The sequence below is a fragment of the Cheilinus undulatus genome, linkage group 18 (assembly GCF_018320785.1).
Source record: "Cheilinus undulatus linkage group 18, ASM1832078v1, whole genome shotgun sequence".
NCBI lineage: Eukaryota > Metazoa > Chordata > Actinopteri > Labriformes > Labridae > Cheilinus > Cheilinus undulatus.
In genome coordinates, this window is record NC_054882.1 from 34,033,766 (window position 1) to 34,054,888 (window position 21,123).

The following is a 21,123-nucleotide window of genomic DNA, read 5'->3' on the forward strand; positions in this document are numbered from 1 at the left end:
ATTATCGCCTGCTCTTACCCTTGAGAGAGGTGCTACCTGGCACAATTAACTGCACTGCAGCTACTTTATGAAACTCTACAAGTATCTGGGTTGTGACTGGTTTACAGACCTTTCACCTCCAAAAAATTTTACTTTATTTTAAAGTTTGCAAGTACGTAATTTGTGAAGTTTATCAATTCAGCCTGATAATGGATTTCACAAAAAAAAAATTAATCAAAGCACATGGATATGAAACAAACAATAGACTGTGTCACCTCATTGCCAATGAGGCCGATGTTCTTCTGGACCTGGGGCACCCACTGCCTGAGGACAGCGAACAGCTCTGGTATGGTGGTGTTGGGGTCCAGGAGAACGTCTCTGCACTGTGGTTCGCTGGGGTCGAAGAAGGAGAACTCTGAAGGTTGTAAAAGGAACAAAAACAACACAGACAGATTTGTCGTTCCATTCTTAAAGCATGTGGAAAAAACGTGGGAAACTATGCAGGACAATAACACATTAAGTTTCTACAACAGGCTGTTGAATCGATTCAATCAAATTTCAAATCTCTGTAAAAAGCCCTCGCTGTGCTAGCAGAGGCAAACTCAATCAGCTGTGCCGTGAAATAAATGAAGCATTAAAGAACTCAGGTAGAGCTGAAAACAAGTAAGCTGGCTTTTCAAATTGAACACCAGGACTTATTTTGCAGTTGGCATCATTCCCTTTGCATTTTGAATACTGATTGTATTACATACAAAGATAATAAAGTTGAACCCAGGCTAAAATTTCATTTAGAAGCATTTTGTTGCATTTGTTGAAGTCTACTTTATATATTGGCAGCAAACAATGAAATCAAATCAAATGCGCTGACAAAAATTGGATATCAGTAGCTGTAGCTGGCCTGTTTCAAGAAGTGTTGTGGTAAGGATTTAGAAAATAATCCATTGGAGTACTCGGACTACTTTTTTGTTGTTGTTACGAGCAATACAAGGTTTTGGTTCAGCAGTCCAAGTAATCTGTCATACAGTAACTTTTTCACTGAAGAAGTCAGTCATTAGCTACCCTCTTCTTCTAAGTAAAAAAGGAAAGAACAAACAGAAAAGAAAATCCCAGAAGTATCTGCATCATTTCAGTTTCTCTGAGCAGGTAGCTGTGCAAAAGTAGAGAGTAAGCGTACATCTGTGTCAGTACACACGGTTAGCTTGCTAAATCAACTATCAAGATGACGGCGAGGACATTTTAAATTGATATCTCTATTATGTTGAATGTTGGAAGAAAGGAACATGATGAAAAGCAAGTTTAGGAGTATGATGTATTGCTTTCATTAAGCAGCTGTGTCAAATTCTGTATTCCTCTGCCCAGCTCATAGTCAGTCAGATTGTAAGCATGTTAAAGAGCTGTAAAGGTTACATCACATCTATTGCTCCTTTAAGATGAATTATCAGACGGGTGAAAAGTTACAAGCCACAAACTAAGCTCTACAACATTGGTTCCCAACTTGGGGTCCAGGACCCCCCTGGGGAGGTACCAAAGATCTTAGGGGGGACGCAAGGCTTTGTCTGCTCTAAGGCTGCCAAAATTAGATTTGCAAATATTGACTAAAACCATGATAAAGCAGGTATTAAGTAGTTTATACAAAGGTTTTTATAAGTGAAACAATTAAAATCTGTGTTGATTTTTGATGGCATTGTGTCACTTTTTCTTCTCTTTTGGGTCCTGGAGGGGCTCCGCTTTTCTTAGGTACATGTGGGGGGGCTCCAAGTAAAAATGGTTGGGACCAGAGATGTACGTGCCGCCTGATCAATAAAAGACATATGTAAAATACTCAAACATGTACTTATCTCAGTGTGTAACACAGTAACAAGCATGTTACATTATGACAATAATGTTGTAATGAAAAGAGCTACCAACACTGGTTATAAGTCAGTCAAATCATTCAACATCAGATAAAAAAAGACTTGACGGCTTGCCTGTCAGTTAACCTGAGTAAACCCACTTTTTGTGCAAGGCTCTTCCACAAGCTAAAGCTAGAAAGAGAGAAGCACAAAAATGGCAGGTAAGAGGTTTGACAGTGTTAACAATCTGAAAAATTCTCTGTACTCCTCCTCCCACGGTGTCTTTTGAAATAATCCTGCTCCAAAAGTAAGGAGGCAGTGCATGTTCAAGCATCTGAGAGGAGGCTTTGACATTTTAAAGCTAGATACTTTCAAAATTTTAGCTCTCTGGTTTCTGTAACCTACCAGCTTTAAGAGCCCACTATGCTGATTGATGCCCACATGGTTTCTTTTATGATTTCATATTCTGGCACTGCAAAATGTCAGCATTCAGTCCATGTCTAAACCATCTGATTTCATGTTTTCTTTTAAGAGTTACATGAATCATTTGTTGTGTTTGAGCCAATGTATGAAAAACTTAATCTGAAATTTGCTGTTTTACCAATTACTTTAAAAAGTCAAGCTTCAAGAATGAAAGAAAATTGGCAATCTTCACTTTAGAATAAAATAAAAATAATTACCTGATACTATTACAATATAACTTCAAGACAGAGAAACATCTGCCATGATAACAGGGTTCATCAGTCAGTGTGGTTATTGAGTGCAATTTAAAGACTTTTGTCAGCATAATCATCATTCTTTCAGACAAAATTATGACCGCCTAAATCCTGATTCGTCTCGCCAACTGGTGCACTGATCAAATGATGAACAATCATAACTCAGTGAATTAACAATTTCAGGGTTTAATATATAATCAGTGGTTCACTCCTTTGACTACGTGATCAAAAATGCAGTGGAGACATTTTGTCACATTCCAGTCAAACCCAATCACTTCACACTCTGTCAGTCCTGCAGAGAGGGTGTTAATTAGCCTGAAATGTCACACAGCCCCACTGTGCACTGTCCTGAACTGGTGCACGTGTGCAGATCCTCACCACAGTCACTGGGCATGGGTGCAGAGGCCACCTGGTGGATAATCGGCCTCTGATGGGAAGGGGCCCAGGCTGGCGCAACGTCTCCCTCGACAGGCTCGCACACATCCTCCTTTGTCATCTCCCCTTCAGGGCCTGTGGCAAGAACATTATTAGAAGCCCTATTTTGAGAACATAAGTAGGTCTTATCTCAACAAAGCAGTGAGAAAATCACTGTTGTATGTGACTTTGTGTTGGCTTTAAGACAATCTGGCTGATCAAACTGAAAAGACATGGGCTCACTTTTCTTATTAAGAGGCCAAATGTGTGTCAAAAGTGATATTAAAGGTCAAACAGACCTAAGATGTTTAGCATGTATAAGGTAAAACCACATTATTCTATGTGTACAGAACACCAGTGCAAGTTTTAGCTATGCACACAGCCCAGGTCAAACATGGTGAGGGTTGAAGGGGTGGTGCTTGCGTACACCGTTTCAGCACAAAGAGTGCTTATGTACATTACACACTTCTAAATGTCAAGCATATAAACTGCACTTGAACAAAATACTCGAATTCATCAGTTCAACAGCATCAGGGATGTAATGCACTTACATGATGCTTACACACATTATGTGCGAAATTTAACATAGCAAATACTAACCTTCATCGACTTCTATGTGAGTGATTGAGTTAATGAGAAAATCACTACAAGTTGCAAATGCAAGTATCCCTATTCACATTTAGTTTGACTGGCAAATTCACAACCTTAACTTCAGGCTGGGTAATACAATCTTTCATACCAAACCTGATTTACAATTTCACATTTGCAGTGTGACCACAGCCAGAGGCATACAGATATGGTGGGACTGGGCAACATATTAAATTTATAAGATAGTGCCATGAAAAAGCATTTGCCTCCTTTCTGATTCCTCTTTTTTTTTTTTTTTTTTTTGCATATTTATCACACTTAAATGTTTTGGATCTACAAACCAATTTTAATATCTCACAAAGACAACCTAAGTAAATACAAAATGCAGTTTCTAATTGATGATTTTATTTATTAAGGGAAAAAATTCAGATAGATATCAGCATATTAGATATCAGCAAAAATCCATTTCCACCATCAGTGCATCTCTAAATGTTATATTTTCAGACAAGATGGAGTTTAAGACAGAAAAAATGTGCCAGGCCTGTTGCTCAGTTTCTCAAATAACTGTTACAGGAAAAACCACAAACAGTAATGTGCTTATTGACCACAACACAAACTATATAAAATGTTTAGTCTTATTTATTTTACTTGAGGAGAATTTTCATATAGCATTATTTTTTTAGGATTATTCCTGGGCTTTTTGCTAAGTTGGGACAGCTAAAGAGAGACAGGAAATATGGGGAGAGAGTAGAAATGACAAGCACCTAACAGCTCTAGGATCAGGCCTTAGACCAGTGCAGAGGGGACTGTAGCCTCTGTGTATGGGCACCTACTCTACTAACAGAGCTAAACCACCCCCTGAAGATTATTCTTTTCAAACAAACATCAAAACAGGTTTAAGTAGAAGGGAATAGTACTTTCCAAAAACAAATCTCATTAAGACTGTGAGGTGTTTGTTTTGTCTGGCGACTTTCGAACAATGACAGGTTTATGCTAGATTACTAGCTTAACTTTGAAACACTAACACTGTAAGAGGAAAACAGGAGGCTGGGGGAAGTACAGGCTAAAACTACAGGTTTACAGGTCTTCACAGACACACACTAACACACAGGCCAACACTGAGCCTGAAAGCTTTCAAACCAACCAGCACTCACTGTCATCTTCTTCTTTCTCCTCTTTCTTGTTGACTTCCATGACAGCTTCCCAGTCCAGCTAAGCTAAAACGAAGAGACACAGACTGGGTCCAACAGAACATCTAGCCAAGCTGTTTCCCAAAATAACTCCCCAAGCACGGACAGTCCCTCCTAAATCTCCTATAAACAGCTCCCTCCTCTCTCTGGTCATACCCTGTTGATCCCTCCTCACTCCCAGGTCCAGCACCCATTTACAGCAAGTGCACTCCAAAAGCCTGCTCTTCTCACCTCTGACTCTGCCAGGCTGCAGAGTCACTCTTACTTTTCAGTCCTGTGCACTGCTGCCTCCACTTCCCTTTTCTTTGATTACTCAGCCCATACGACCCACAACGCAGAGGATGTGTCTGTAGGGTGACAGTGCAAATAAACACAGGGTAAAAGGGCAGCAAAGTGGTGGCTGTATTTACAACAGATGTCCTCCACTGGAAAAGTCAGAGTACAACTTTGCATGAAAGCATACATCCAACCTGGTAGAGCACCCATAGATGAAATGTCAAACCTCACCTGTGACCTCAGAGTTCAAAGGTGAGGCTGTTGGATTTTTTATACTGTAACACTGCATGTTTTAATACAAACAGTTATTCCAGTAAACAATAGCATCACAAAATCCCAAAGCTCTACAAAACTACACCTTTCATGATAACGGTACTGACCAGATCACAGGTGTCAAACTCAAGGCCTGGGGGCCAAATCCGGCCCATGGTGCAGTTTTACCCGGCCCACCAGATCATGTCATATTTTTATTATAACTGGCCCACCAGTATGAGGTCTGCAGATTTCCTCCAGTATAAAAATGTAAACTTAACCTTGATGATTTTTAACATCCTTGTTGCATCATAAAAATTAGAAAAAGTGATCAGTAAAAAAATAATTTGATAAAAAGTCAGGAATGTGGGGAGAGATTAGTGTTTTCTCTATATTTTCAATTTTGCATCTCACAGTTGTGACCTAAAGTTATGGTTTTGACTTTTTTTTCATATTTTAACCATTACATCTCATAACTTTGACTTTTTATCTCATATTTTTACCTTTTAGATTAATCACTTTAAATTTTAAATCCTATTTTGACCTTTTAAAGTCATGATTTTGACTTTTATCTCATGTTTTGACCTTGTTCAACTCCTAACTTTAAATTTTATCTCATTTTTTTACCTTAAAAACTTATGATTTTTAATCTCATGTCATATTTTGTCATTTGAAACTCATGATATCAATGTTCACCTCATATTTTGACTGTTAAAACCATGATTTTGAATTTCATCTCATTTTTTTACTTTTAAAATTCATGGTTTCAATATTTTATCTCATATTTTGCCTTTTAAAAAAATATTTTGACTTTAAATGTCATGTTTTTACCTTTTAAACTTATAAGTTTGACTTCTTTTTAGAGTTATTGTATTTTATTTTTATCTCAGATTTTGAGTTTTCAACTTATCATGTCCACCTTTTAATCACAAAATCATTTATCATCAGTGCCAAGTTTTTTACCCCCATAATTCATTTCCGGTGAAAACAAGATTGACATTTTATCGTTGAATATCGAACCTGTTAGGCCTTCAGGTTAGACCCAAGTTCAGAATCCAGCCCCTGCTGTGATTAAGTTTGACACCCCTGGAGTAGATGAATAAATCTGCTTAAAATTGTGAGCATCCTCCTACACACCACTCCAGTTACATTGTCAAAATGTCAACACCAAAGCACTGCCAACATATTAGTCACTTAAAGACAGTTAATGTAGGAGTTGATTGTGTTTGATGATTTGAAAGTGGGAGCCTAGGGACTTCTATTTATGTTGAAGTATTACAAAAACAGGTCTCAATATTGTTTGATTTTTACACGTATCGTATCAAAGTTTAAACTTCCCTTGGTGTGTATCAGTGCCGGGCAAATAATTAAGTTTCAATTCCAATCACAATTTTGGCTTGCCAAGATCTTGAAAACAAAATATTTTAGATTGAAGGATTACCGTTTAACAAAACATGCTGCACTTGTGTTTTATATTTTTTAATTTTGTATAAGATAATTTTTAGATATTTTTAACATAATCTTCATTTACTGCTTGTTTTTCCAAAGTTTTAGGAATATTTAAGTGTTAGGTGAATAAGCTGGATCAATGAAAGTGATGCAAAAGCTAGAAAATTATTGAATAAACGTTGAATAATTGTCCTGATTAGTATCTCTGCCTTTGTACCTCTGTTGTTGGGTTTGCAGCAAAATGTGTCACATATTTTATATATAACAGATCCATCCACAAAAAAATAATCCTGTTTTCTGTTTATATTTTTGCAATATTTTAAAGGAATTCCCCATGATACCCAAAGGTTCTGGTAAGTGACTATTTATTTTCCAAATGGCCATACATTTCTTTAAAATGTATTTACCTCTAAATAGATACATAGATATTATCATGTCTACGTTGTTTGGTATCAGTAAATCAGTGAGCTCAGCGTAAAATAGTTCAGCCCTGATGGGGTGATGAAGCTGTACACTCATCTTCAGACATTACTGCTGTAATCCAAACTGATAACCTGTGCAATAACATATCAAACGCTCAAAGTATTTTCAAGTGTACAGGAAACTTTAATGAGCAATTCATGTTTCACTGTGCAGCCTAGGGCTATGCAATATCAGGTTTTTGACCTAAACTATCATATGATTAGACAATATTATTCATACTTAGTTTGCATTTATGTTGATTAGGGGGGAAATGAATGCCAGACCCAAAGCCAGTCAGATAATGTTAAAAGCACGAGTACAGTACGGTCTGGGATTAAGGGTTTGAGGACCTGTTTTACCCTGAAAACTGACTGTTTTTATACCGTGTGTAATGTGTCAAATTGAATGACGATCAGGCCCATATCTAGGATGCCTCACAACAATGTTAGATTCTTCTTTCAACCATACAGTACACAATTTGTTCTGTCACATTCGTAAAGTCAAGCAGAAAGAGCACTGCACATGCTCTGCAAGTCCCTAATGTAAACAGGCCAAATGGTAAAGTGAAAGAAGAATGCTGAAGATGGTTCTGTGAGAAAGATCTATGAGAGAGAGGAAAAGCCTTACACGCTCTGCTAACAGTATCCTTGCCGTTAGGATGTGGTTTTTGAGAAATGAGGTGAGCATTTCAGTAACCTGCTCGCGCTAGGGCATCACTCATCCTAATGTCTGGATAGACAAACTAATACAGTTTTACAGGGTTGGAAATTAACCTTTTCACCCACCTCTTTGGCTGGTGGATTTAAAATACTGGTCACTCATTTTTTACTGGCCACCTTATTTCAATAAGCAGCATAATGAGATGAGGTATAACGTGAAAATCAAGATATATAGTACTGTTGTGTAGTTTTCAAGATCTTGTTCCGCAATCATGACGAGGTTATAAAGCAGAGTTAGGCTGGCCACACAATACACAATTTTAAAATCTGAAATGATTTTAAAACCATGGGAGACCACAGATATAAGGACAATTTCAAAAGATTTTTCCTCTTTAATCCTCTGAAGGCACACACTAGACGACTGAGCCAGACTGTCAGATCACTGGAGACCACACACCTGCCGACCTGCCATCGACCTCGGTGATTATGTGACTTCAGAAAAAAACAAATACACAAGGATGTCAGTCAATACTGTCTTGATGTCTCTCCACAACAGGCTGCCCTGGCATGTGTGAAAGGTGAAGCAAAATCATAAAACATGGGAAAGACTCAGGATGAAATCCAGGCTGGAATTAAGTTAAAGTTGTGTTTATGGTTGTGAGTGGTGAAAGTACGTATGATCCGGCTGTGACTCTACCCCGTCTGCTCGCTCTCATTGGTTGCTGTGGGTACTTCGTCAGAGGCACTACGACCTAGAATCGTAATTATCAAACACAACATTTACGATTCGCGATTTTGGAGGTTACGATTCAATTTGGAGCAGTAAAACAATCGTGTTGACACCACACACGAGGATTATTCAGGCAGTCGTTTGCGACGAGGCTCCTCTCAGGATACGTTCCCACGATCATCGGGGGAGGCAAATCTTGCCCCAAATCAGGCTTAAAATCCTGTAGTATGTGGCTGGCCTTATTGAACTGTCACTTAAAATGTTTTCGACTAGTTTACCCATGCAAACGTTTGCTACGCAACATATGTGGGCACTGAAAATTCATGCAGAATTTTCCTGCAATAGGAGAATGTAATATTTTGTGCAAGATTCCTGCAATCCAGTAAGCTCACACGCCAGATGGATGTGTTTCACACATCCATCTGGGAAAACTTCAATAAAAGGGTTTGGGAAAGGGCAGAGGATTTGGAAGAAACTCGGAGGGTGATTGGATGAACGTTCTGTCTGTCACATCTTCACGGGCCAATCAGAGCAACAAAACATGATGTAGCTGCTATCAAGGAGCGCGTGCGCAGCTACTGAGGAATATTGCGAACCATGGTGACTGTAGACATGTAAGTGCACGACTTTCGTCGTTTTTGAAAAGAAAACAACTCACTGCTGTTCTTCCTTCTTCTTTTAACGGAGAAATGTCGTCAAGAACTGATAAAACTGACGCCGTAGGAGCATCCACACCAATCTCTTCCGCCATAATTGCACTGGCCTCTTGTTGCTGCTTGCATACATCACGACTCTGCCGCGCCTGAGAGTCCTGCCCCTCGTCCCTGATTGGTCCTGTCACTTTCTAACCGGGTTCAGACGGGAGCTTTGCATGATGGATTCACCAGTGAGAAATAAGGAAACGGGCGTATCCATCTGCTTTGCAAGGTTAGCAATCCAGGCCTTGATTAACTATCTTGGACTTAAATGATCAAAACAAAGCACCTTTAGCATATAGACCAGCTGCAGCACTACTCATATGAAACCTAATTAAACCAGTCCAGCCCACGGCCAACTTGAAACACTTAACAGCAGCTCTGACACATGGAGGAGGAGGCCTCCTCCTTTGGTCAATAAGTGATGAGGTCTGCTCGATTTAAGTCACAAAGTTGATTGAAATAAGAGTAAAAATGTGACTCAATTTATGTTGTTTACTGTCATTCTGTCACTCAGTTTGGTTACTTTAATTTACCCTTCCCAGTGGCTGGTAGATTAAACACATTCACCTGCTCAAAAATACCTGCAGTAAATGCATTGCATTCATTTACAGGCCTCCTCCTTGGTGTCATCTAGCCCAACCTCTCTTCTGTCCAACTTTACCATGTCAATAAAAACCCTCCATCACAGGAGTTTTCTCTTAGCCTAATTACATACTATCCTTATAATTAGTTATTTACTTACACCTGTAAATGCTGGAAAGCTTTATCTATCTACAACCAATTCAGAGCGCTTTTCAACCTAAATAACTACATACATTTGTGTATCCCATCACCAAAACATGTTCAAGTAAAGCATATTATTAAACGGGACTGTATCTGCTACACAGGCTGATACCAAACATAGGTTGTCTGGTCTATACGTGACTAGTCTTAATAACTTATTTGAAGAGACTTTTACCTTGTTGTGTCCCTACTGAGACCGAGCATTAGCTTTAGCTAGCTGTCATCCCATCTGAGGAGGTCCACCTACTAGCAGTGACCCCTCCCTCGGTTCACAGGTGTGCAGCAATTATTGTAGGAGAAGCTGTGCTGAGCTAATCAAACACCCTGGTACACATTTGATAAATGAAAGCTATTAAAGTCAATGTTTAATTCGGAAATTAACATTCCCGGCTAACTGTTAGCAGGCTAGCATATGTTTAAAAGCCGGCTCGTGTTTTGAGACAGCTGCAATAAATAAAGCGTTTATTTGAGTCAATGCCTGTTAATTATAGAGTTGAGACACCCACAGGTTTAATGCTCATGTATTGTGGAAAAAGTTGCCAATGAAGATGGAGTGCATCTCTCTCATGTTCACTCGCGTTAGCCCTTTAAAGGTACATGTCATACAGCACTCAGGCTGGGCCAGGCTTTCCTCCTGCTTCAGTTACACTTTACGGATACAAGAAACACAAACGCCCCGTCTGTCTAACAGTGCACAGAATAAAGTATGCTTTACCTTAGGCTCGATGCTTGTTTTAGTTCGTTCATGGGTAATAATGCTAGAAAGCCTGTGGCGGATTACATATCCGTCAATACCAACTGTGTAAACGGCAGCGCAGCGTAAGTACATCCTGTTTCAAAATAAAAGCGTTTGTTGAGCCTTAATGTCCGGTCTCAAAAATAAAAGACTGTGTAAAATATCATGGCTGGACATTTAAAAAAATGACAGTTTGAGTGTTATTTTACAGGACGGCAAAATTATATATATTTTTTGAGAAATGCTATCATTTTTAAAAACGTCTATTTGAAAATATTTACCAATTTACCATCCTGAAATGTGGCGGCAAAGAACATTTTGAATACATTAAAATCTATTTAAAGCAGGAAATTAATGTTTTTAGTACTTCCTCAGTCCCTTCACCCAATAACATTTTAGTTAGACATTTACATTTTTCCCATTTGACATGCACCAGTGTTAATTTTGGCAGCTATTTTTAATTTTAGTCTTTAAAAGAAATGCATTTTAGTTTTAGTCCCATTTTAGTCATTTCTACCCTTTTTAGTTTTAGTCTAGTTTTATTTGACGAAAACTCAAAACATTTTAGTTTGGTTTAAGTCCGTATAAAGTCCTCACATTTTAGTCCAAGCATTCATTTTCTTGCCTTAATCTGGTACTAAATCATTGTAGTGTGTTCTATGCACCCTGCCAAACCTGGGGTCCCGGTTTTCTACAGCTGAGAGGCAGAAGAGCTACAGATGCATTGCATTTTGACAGATTTACCCAAAGTGGAAAAACTTCACGCATTTTGAATGGCTGATGAAAAGTAAATTACATTTTAGACTAGTTTAAGTCATTCTGACAGAAACTAAACTCACTTTTTGTCAGTTTTAGTCATCACAGCTCTATTTTTGTTAGTTTTAGTCTAGTTTTTGTCATGGGAAAAAGGCTGTTGACAAATAGTTTAAGTCATAGTTTTAGTCGACAAAATTAACACTGACATGCACTAGACCAGTGGTTTTCAGTCTTTCAGTCTTTTTACCCAAGGCACACGTTTTATCAAGCCAAAATTTCAAGGCACACCAAAACAATATCTATACAAAATAGCCTCTAACATGTTACAGTAAATCAAGTGTATAGCGTTTGTTAAGGCAGGCCACAGAGTCAAGCGCTGGTGTAACTGAGAACAGCTTATCTCACATAAGCCCTTATCAGCTGACGGCAAACTAATTCATTCTAAGCATGCAAATGGCAAATTGCACTCATGCTGCCATATTCAAACTGCTGCACTTTGCTGCTCCCTCTGCAAGCCTCCTTTTCCAGCCCTCCTTCACCTCAGCTCCTCCTTTATTCTGCCTCTGACTTTATCAGTGTTATAACTGCTCATAAAGAAGAGCTATTTATTTTTCTTGACAAAGTGGTTCTGATTGAACTTAAGTTATTGTGTAGTTGTAGTTATTACTCATGGTTGTGCATATTCCCACAGCAAACCAGAACTTGGCTCAAGGCACACCAGTGTGACTTGCCACACCCTTTGACGACCACTGCACTAGAAAATTGAAAGAGAATATAAAGTTTTAAAAAATAATAAATACAATAAATTTACAAAGATTTGTTGTTTGGGGGCATCAATGTAAAAATGTTATATTGTTAGAGTCTATTTTCTCTGCATAGGATTTGCGATATGACTTTTAACCTCCTAGAGGAGCCTCTCGTGGATTAGCCAACAGGTCTTTAAACCAAAGTTTCTCCTTCCTTTTATAAAGTATTAATCACCAGGCTGGAGGAGTTGCAATAGCCACCACCATCTTTGCTGATTTCTCCAAAATGACTCCTGTGGAGCTCCTCTCAATAGTGCATTTTTAATTGAACAATCTCAAGGGTTTTATCTGATTCTCTAAATCATGAAGTGTGCCAAGTCTATTACACAAGGCTTGGTGTCATGACTTTTATGAGATCAGTTGAATAATTAATTGCTCTGCTTCTCCACAAATTATCCCAAAATTAAAAAGCTGCCAACATTATGACTCAGATTGTTCCAATCATCTTGTTGTGCTTCATTATAACAACTGTTAAAGGTGCCATCTGGAACCTCTTGGGCTTGGACATCTGCATATTTCTTCAGATACATATTTTCTCACAGTGATTGCTCTTTAGTGGATAAGTGATTTTAAGTTTCACTGGATCGCCATGGAGACAAACAGCTCTTAGACTGAGAGCCTATTTCAAACTATGGAGAGCTAAGACATAAAGGGGAAGTGTCATGAAAGGTTTTTTAGCAAGTTTTTAGGCCTCTAGAGCTTTTCAAAGGTCCTTGAACTCTTGCAATATTTCTCTTTTTTCCTCTAGCATCATTTCTTTACTTGTTTCCTTTAGTAATTAAATGAAAATATGTCATTAATAAAGTTTTGTTTCTTTGTCACTCTTTTGTAGGAATCTTAACTTTAAGAAAAATCCTAACTTTGCCTAAAAATACTGGTTAAATGCTACTCTAGTAACAGTAAAAGTATATAATTTAAAGTTAACCTTAAGTACTGAGAAGCAGGAATTGTACAGTAAAATATAACCTTTTGTAAAATATAATCTTTTCTTTGTGGCAAGAACAACAAGAAAATAGCTCTCACACCAGGTTATTCAGCTAAAGTCACAGCTCTATCCTGACACACCAGATCGATTTGTTTCACACATCCATCTGGAAAACTGTCAATACTAAGCGTATGGAGCAGAGGATTTGTGAAAAAAAACTCGGAGGGTGAATCTTTACGGGCCAATCAGATCAACTAAACACGCGACGCAGCCGTGACCGAGGTGTGCGTGCGCAGCTACGGAGGAATAACACGAACCATGGTGACTGCAGAAATGTCAGTACACGACTTTTGTCGCTTTTGAAAAAAAAAAAAAAAAAACACAAAACAACACACTGCTGTTCTCTGATCTTCTTTTAATGAAGAAATGTCATCAAGTTCAGAGTAAACTGGCGCTTTAGCAGCATCCTCCATAATTGCACCGGCCTCTTGATGCTGCTTGTTTACGTCACGACTCTGCTACACTGAAAGGAATCGCCCGTTTCCGTGTTTCTTACTGGCAAATCCATCTTGCAAAGCTCCCGTCTGAACTGTTTTGGCCCGGTTAGAAAGTGACAGGACCAGTGAGCGTCGAGGTGCAGTACTTACGGGCGCGGCCAAGTCGTGACGTAGGCAAGCAGCAACAAGAGGCAGGTGCAGTTATGGTGGAAGAGATTAGCGTGGATGCTGCTAAAGCACCGGTTTTATCAGAACTTGATGACATTTCTTCATTAAAAGATAAACAAAAAGCAGCAGTGAGTTGTTGTCTTTTCAAAAACGACAAAAGTCATGTACTGACATATCTACAGTCGCCATGGTTTGCGTTATGCAGTTCTCTATGGAGTCTACTCCTTCATGACACTTTACCACACATTGGTATTTTTGGTCTTCTGGAAGAATATACCCAGAACTCTACTGAAGAACTGGAAGTAATAGCTTTTACCTCTGTAACTGCTAAACATCACCTTCTTCTTAACTGGAAATCCACAACAGCGCCTTCCAGTACACAGTGGATTAATGAGAAAATTAGATATTGGAAAAGGGGACTCTTGAACAAATTCTACAATAAATGGCAACCGTTTCTGGATCTTTTTGCAACAATGACTGTTTACTTATTATACCTACTTTTCTAAGTGAATCTATTTAAATTAGAATTTTAAAAAAAGAAGGAAAAAAAACAGAAAGAGAGATGTTTGATCATTGGACTGTTAATGAAAGCAAAGCTTTATTTCATGGCACAGGTTAGTTTTGATCTCAGGGCCATATGTTTGGGACCAAAATCGACCTATTACTGTATTTTTCCAGTTCTGGAGGAATCAGGAAGTGGGACTTCCTCTAGGCCACTGCTGATTGGTCAGTTGGTGTGATGTCATATGGAATGTTATAACATTCCATAGCTTTGATGTCACACACCCAAGCCATGGAATGTTGTCAGACATCAAAGCCATGATGTCAGACATCCAAGCCATGTAATGTTACAACACCAACAAATAATCCACTGGTTATTCATTGTGATAATTTCAGAGTCAGAGGTGATTTTACTCAGACAGAGCTTTGAAATCTGCAAGTCAGGTGTTCACAATTTATTCTGATACGGTCTCTAAACCAGATTATCAGAATTTACCCATTTTTTGTCGTTTAAATAACATTTATTCGAGATGCTAAGATTTGGGACTAGAGGCAAACGCCAACCGGACTTTGTCCCCGTGGACGAAGTCTCGGATGAAGAGATGGTTGAGGGCCAGGAGACCAGACCACAAATCTGGCTCAGCGTGGAGGAGGAGGAGAAGATTTTGTTGGCTATCGAGGAGAGGGAGAAGGAAAATGAGAGGAAAAGGAGGAAGAAGGCCCCGAAAAAACAAAAACAAAGGGTTGATGAGGGTAAACCTGAGGAGGTAAAAATCCCTCAGGCTGAAACTCAGAAGGAGATAGTGTCCAGAGAAGACAGGGTGCTGAAGGGCAGAGATGAGATCTCAGCTCCAGCATTTAAGGTTGACCTCCAAGCAGGACTGGCTCCATCAAGACCCAAGTTTTATTGCTCGAGAAAAATTGTCAGAGGCAAACGCCAACCGGACTTTGTCATTGTGGACAAAGTCTCGGATGAAGAGATGATTGAGGGCCAGGAGACCAGACCACGAATCTGGCTCAGCGTGGAGGAGGAGGAGAAGATTTTGATGGCTATCGAGGAGAGGGAGAAGGGAAATGAGAAGAAAAAAATTAAGAAGGCCCCGAAAAAACAAGAACAAAGGGTTGATGAGGGTGAACCTGAGGAGGTAAAAATCCCTCAGGCTGAACCTCAGAGGGAGTTAAAGTCCAGAGAAGATAGGGTGTCTGAGGATCAGGGTGAACCTGAGGAGGTAAAAATCCCTCAGGCTGAACCTCAGAAGGAGATAATGTCTGGAGAAGATGGGGTGTCTGAGGATCAGGGTGAACCTGAGGAGGTAAAAATCCCTCAGGCTGAACCTCAGAAGGAGATAATGTCTGGAGAAGACAGGGTGTTGGAGGGCAGAGATGAGATCTCAGCTCCAGCATTAAAGGTTGACCTCCAAGCAGGACTGGCTCCATCAAGACCCAAGTTTGATTCCTCGAGAAAAATTGTCAGAGGCAAACGCCAACCGGACTTTGTCATTGTGGACAAAGTCTCGGATATAGAGATGATTGAGGGCCAGGAGACCAAACCACGAGTCTGGCTCAGCGTGGAGGAGGAGGAGAGGATTATGATGGCCATCGAGGAGCAGAAGGGAAATGAGAAGAAAAAGAGGAAGAAGGCCCTGAAAAAACAAGAACAAAGGGTTGATGAGGGTGAACCTGAGGAGGTAGAAATCCCTCAGGCTGAACCTCAGAGGGAGTTAAAGTCCGGAGAAGATAGGGTGTTGGAGGATCAGGGTGAACCTGAGGAGGTAAAAATCCCTCAGTCTGAACCTCAGAAGGAGGTAAAGTCCAGAGAAGACAGGGTGTTGGAGGACAGAGATGAGATCTCAGCCCCAGCTTTGAAGGACGACCTCCTTGTAGGAATGGCTCCACACCAGAACAAGGAGCAGGAGACGCTGGCTGCTGACCTTGAGCTTGAACGGGAGAAGAATCAGCTTCTCCAGGGAGAAAAGGACAGCCTTCAGGTTTCATTGGATGAAGTCAACCAAATGTTTGAAACAACAGTGACGACCTACAAACATCAGGTTGACAACCTTCAATGGCAACTGGAAAAGGAAGTCCAGAATACAGAGGACAGGATGATGGACAGTCAGAGGGTCATCGAAGAGCTTAAGAGTCAGCTCTGCCTCCAGGACCGTCTTCATAAGGAGGAGCAGGAGACGCTGGCTGCTGATCTCGAGCTTGAACGGGAGAGGAATCAGCTTCTCCAGGGAGAAAAGGACAGCCTTCAGGTTTCATTGGATGAAGTCAACCAAATGTTTGAAACAACGGTGACGACCTACAAACATCAGGTTGACAACCTTCAATGGCAACTGGAAAAGGAAGTCCAGAATACCCAGGATAGGATGATGGACAGTCAGAAGGTCATCGAAGAGCTTAAGAGTCAGCTCAGCCTCCAGGACCGTCTTCATAAGGAGGACAAGGAGAAGCTGGAACAGGAAAAGTACAACCTTCTCCAGCAAGAAAGGGAGAAGTTTGAAGCAGCTCTCACGCTGGAGCGAGAGAAGAACCAGCTTCTCCAGAGAGAGCGAGACCAATTAGCTGCCGATCTCAGGCAGGAAAGGGAGCAGAACCAGCGACTCCAACACGAACAGGAGAAGTTTGCTGCCGATCTAGAGAAGGAACGAGAGAAAACCAGCTGTCTCCAAAATGATCAGCGGAACCTCCAGGTTTCATACCAAGAACTCAGTCAGAAGTATGAAACAGATATTGCCGCTGTCCAACATCAGGCCGATGTCCAGCTCACTGAACTGAGGAGGGTTATCGAGACTTGTGAGGACAGGGCAACGGAGGACCAGAAAGTGATCATGAAATTGAAGGCTGATCATGAAAAGATGGTGGAAGAGATCGATGCCCTGAGAGAAAAATCAGAGAAAAAAGAAAATTATCTTCTCAATGAGGTGGAGGCCCTAAACAATCAGGTTAGTGGCCAAAGCCTTCTTCAAAAAGAGATACAGGAGCTGAGAGAGGAACAAAGAATCAGCCAGGAGAAGTTTGCTGCTGATCTCCAGCAGGAAAAAGACCAGAACAAGCTTCTCCTGGAGGAACAGGGCAGGATCATCATGATGCATGAAGAACTGGGCCGCAGATATGATGAAGACGTTGCAGCTGCCCGACATCAGATGAGCATTCTCCAAAATCAACTTGAGGAGAAAGTTCAGGCTGATGAAGAGCGGAAAGCAGCCATGGCCCTGGTGGTGGAACAGCAGGCTTCCTTTAGAAAGATGGCGGAGGAAATGGACTTCTTGAAGGCAAAGATCCTGCAAGAGGAAAAGACCTATTCCAAAACCACTGAGGAACTAAAAGCTCAGCTCACACTCCAGTCCTCTATCAATCTTGAGCTCTCCACAGCGCTCAGGGTTGGGAGAGAGAAACACCTGGAGTGGCAAGAGACTGAGCCAACCCTGGAGACAAGGCCTGTCCCCCATGGAACTGCACAACAGATCCAGGAAGACGCTGCAGACCCAGCAGGCTCCAGCTGGTCTGCATGCTTCAAAATGTTTGGACAATGCAGACCAGTAGGCTCCAGCTGGTCTTCATGCTTCAAAATGTTTGGACACGCCATTGAACGGGGGACACGAGAATGTTGGAAGAAAAAGGAGGAGCATAAGTCTTCTTCTTCACCTTCTGACACCTCCTGAGCCACCACCTAAACTCCAACTCCTTGAGGGTTTTCCCCGGGTGCTCCGGTTCGCCCTTCCATTTAATGGAAAAAAAAAAATTTAAAAAAATAAAAAAACATAAAAAAATAATCAAAATAAGTTAGAGCTTCTGAAATGTCAATAGCAATACAAATAAATATAGCAATATGTATTTAGATAGGCTTTGATGGCTTCTTTCCCTTTTTAAATGAAATAATTATTCAAAAAACAATGTTTGCTTGATGATCTGAAACATTTAAGTTTAAAGTCAGGACTTTTAAAGGAGGTATGTTAATGGTGGGGTTGTCACACTAGCTGTTCTTTAAACTCCAATATAATAATAGTGAAATATAAATCATAAAACACACTGATTTGGAGATTAAGCAGCAAAAACAGAAGTCCTGGGACCCCAATATTAGCTAAAATCTTGTTTTTAATAAACTTCTGCATACATCATCATTTAGGCTGAATGATTTGAGATCAAGTGTTTCACATTGTTTGCTACTTTGGTGGCAGAATTTTGTCAACTATATGAAAAGCATTAGTACAAGTAATAGTATGACTAGTACAGTATGTTTTCTATTTAAAGCTTTAGTACTGGTTGATCCTGCTAATAATTACAATAAAGGAGATTTATCATTTCAAAATTGGTATTAAAAATACTGAAGTGCATATTCAAATAAGTTTTGAGTAAATTATCTAAAACACTGATGACAAATAGGCCTCATTCACCAAAATGCAATCATGATTTTTCTTAAATTTGGTCTAAGAAAGTTGCTAGGAGAAACCGCTGAATTGTTCTCATGTTCTTAGAAGGATAATAGCCATGCACTCATAAGCTGAAAGCTTGTGCACATGCAAACTAATCAGCATAGAGAAATTCCTCTTTCTATCATTTACACCTATGTGAGTGCCTTTAAATATGTTACAGACATATATCACCTGTTCAAACAGTGCTATCATCAGAACAAGAAATAACATTTGATGGAAACCTAAATTACTCTAATAACTGATGCTGTTGAATGATGAAATTCATTTAAATACATGTGTGTGAAGGTAAGTTTTCATTTTTTTAAATAAGCTAAATCATCAAAAAAAAAATCCTACTAACATGCGAAGTTTATATTCAGAATTTTACACTTTTCAGTTCAGATCAAACATTGCATGGTCAAATAAAATCTGACAATATGAAGGTCTTGCATTGCATTTGTTATTCAATAATATCAAAGTGCTAAACTGATAAGAATTTAAGTTAATACAACTGAAAATCATGTTGTTGTGCTTGTGCAAAGAACAGCAGTGAGGTATTTTCTTTTCAAAAAGGACAAAAGTCGTGTACTGACGTGTCTACAGTTGCCATGGTTCACGTTATGTAGTTCTTTATGGAGTTTAGCCTAGTCGGTAGGGGCCCTTAAGTTGTCGGTGCAAGCTGTTTCTAGATCTGGGGGGACTGATATACCAGCTGCACAGCTAACGCTACGGTAGCAGACGGTATTTTTTTTGCTTTCCCTCATCAAACTCATCAAATACACAATCCAACAACTCCAAAACGCTCTCGTAGACAAGTTGTGACCTGCACTTTCACCACGCTATGAAATAATAATGTATAATTATGTAACATTACGACACATGAAGCAGACACTCGGAACTATTTTTTGAGTAAACCACTGGGCGGAGTGACACAGTGCAGCAGCCATGTCTGGAGTGAAGTCCCAGCTTTGCATTTAGCTTTAAAACATCTCCATCTCGTAATGTTCCATGATTATTTCATAGCGTGGTGAATGTGCAGGTCACAACTTGTCCACGAGAGCGTTTTGGAGTTGCTGGATTGTGTATTTGATGAGTTTGATGAGGGAAAGCAAAAAATACTGTCTGCTTCCATAGCGTTAGCTGTGCAGCTGGTATATCAGTCCCCCCAGATCTAGAAACAGCTTGCACTGACAACTAAAGGAAACAAACCTATTACTAAGACTATAGGACACTGATCATCAACTGGCGGCCTGGGGGCCAAATCAGGCCCCCAAAGCTTCCTTTCCAGCCCGCAGAAGATCATTAAATTCAGAAAGGCAGGAAAGAAGATGTTGTGGTTTTAAGAGTATCTTTTGGCTTTAAATGTCTGCAAATCCACCCCAATAATTAATATTGAAATAGTTTTAGAATGACTGAACATTTGATCTGTTTTTACAGAAATTCACTTGTCAGCCATTGTCAGTAAATATATAAAAAAAATGTGTTAAAACTGGCAAAAATGGCCAGATAAAGTGATGAAAATGGGTTAGAGAGTGGTAAAAATGGGTGATAAGAGTCCAAATGGGTTGTGGAGTGGCACAAAGGGACAATACCTGCAGGAAAAGTGATGAAAAGAGATTAAAATGTGGCAAACCATTAGTATAGAAGGAAAAAGGGGCAAAAATTGACAAAAAATGGAAAAAAAGGATGAAGGAGGGTTAAGACATGCAAGAAAAACGGTTTAAAGGAGTTAAAGAATGGTAAATATGAGGTGAAAGAGGCAAAAAGTATCAAAAATGTGTTAAAAGTGGATAAATGGTGCAAAAATAGCCAATGTCAAAGCAGTAAAAAAAGCAGGAAAGTTGGTTACAGAGTAATAAAAATAGCAAAAGGTATCAAAAATGGGTTAAAAGTGGCACAAAATGTTGCAAAAATGGCGTAGTGAAGTAGTGAAAGTGTGAAACATGAGTTCATATTGGTGCTAAATCATAATTGTTTAGGGCCCATTCTTTCCAGCCAATTCTGTGGGAATGCCTGCCTCCTTATACATCATTACAGGTAAGGATAGATCTCACTGGTAATCAGTGTTGGGCAAGTTACTTCCAAAATGTAATACATTATATATTAGTAGTTACTGTCATTTTAAAGTAATTACTTACATTACAATATTACTGTCTCTGAATTGTAATGCGTTACACTACTTTTAAGTTACGTTTGAGTTACTTTCACCAAAATAACTGCAGAAGTATGACTAGCATTCTAAAATGCTAAAATATATCTAAAATATAGTTTGTCGTAGCTTATTATATATC

The 21,123-nt window shown here is 39.6% G+C and overlaps 1 protein-coding gene across 7 annotated transcripts in view; it reads right to left on the reverse strand.

Moving 5' to 3' along the window:
* The window catches only part of LOC121526194 (CAP-Gly domain-containing linker protein 4-like), a 74,253-nt gene that overhangs the window by 52,057 nt on the left and 1,073 nt on the right, over window positions 1-21,123 (reverse strand). For 2 of the 7 annotated variants that reach the window (XM_041812634.1, XM_041812641.1), the window contains exons 1-3: window positions 4,684-4,794; window positions 2,906-3,037; window positions 255-394 (exon numbers count right to left, since the gene is read on the reverse strand). In XM_041812634.1, coding sequence (XP_041668568.1) covers window positions 255-394; window positions 2,906-3,037; window positions 4,684-4,723 — 312 coding nt within the window. In that variant the 5' untranslated portion in view covers window positions 4,724-4,794. Of the gene's footprint in view, window positions 1-254; window positions 395-2,905; window positions 3,038-4,683; window positions 4,795-4,950; window positions 5,067-10,203; window positions 10,276-10,743; window positions 10,833-21,123 lie in introns of those variants that run through there. The other 5 variants (XM_041812635.1, XM_041812638.1, XM_041812640.1 and 2 more) reach the window with 5 other exon arrangements.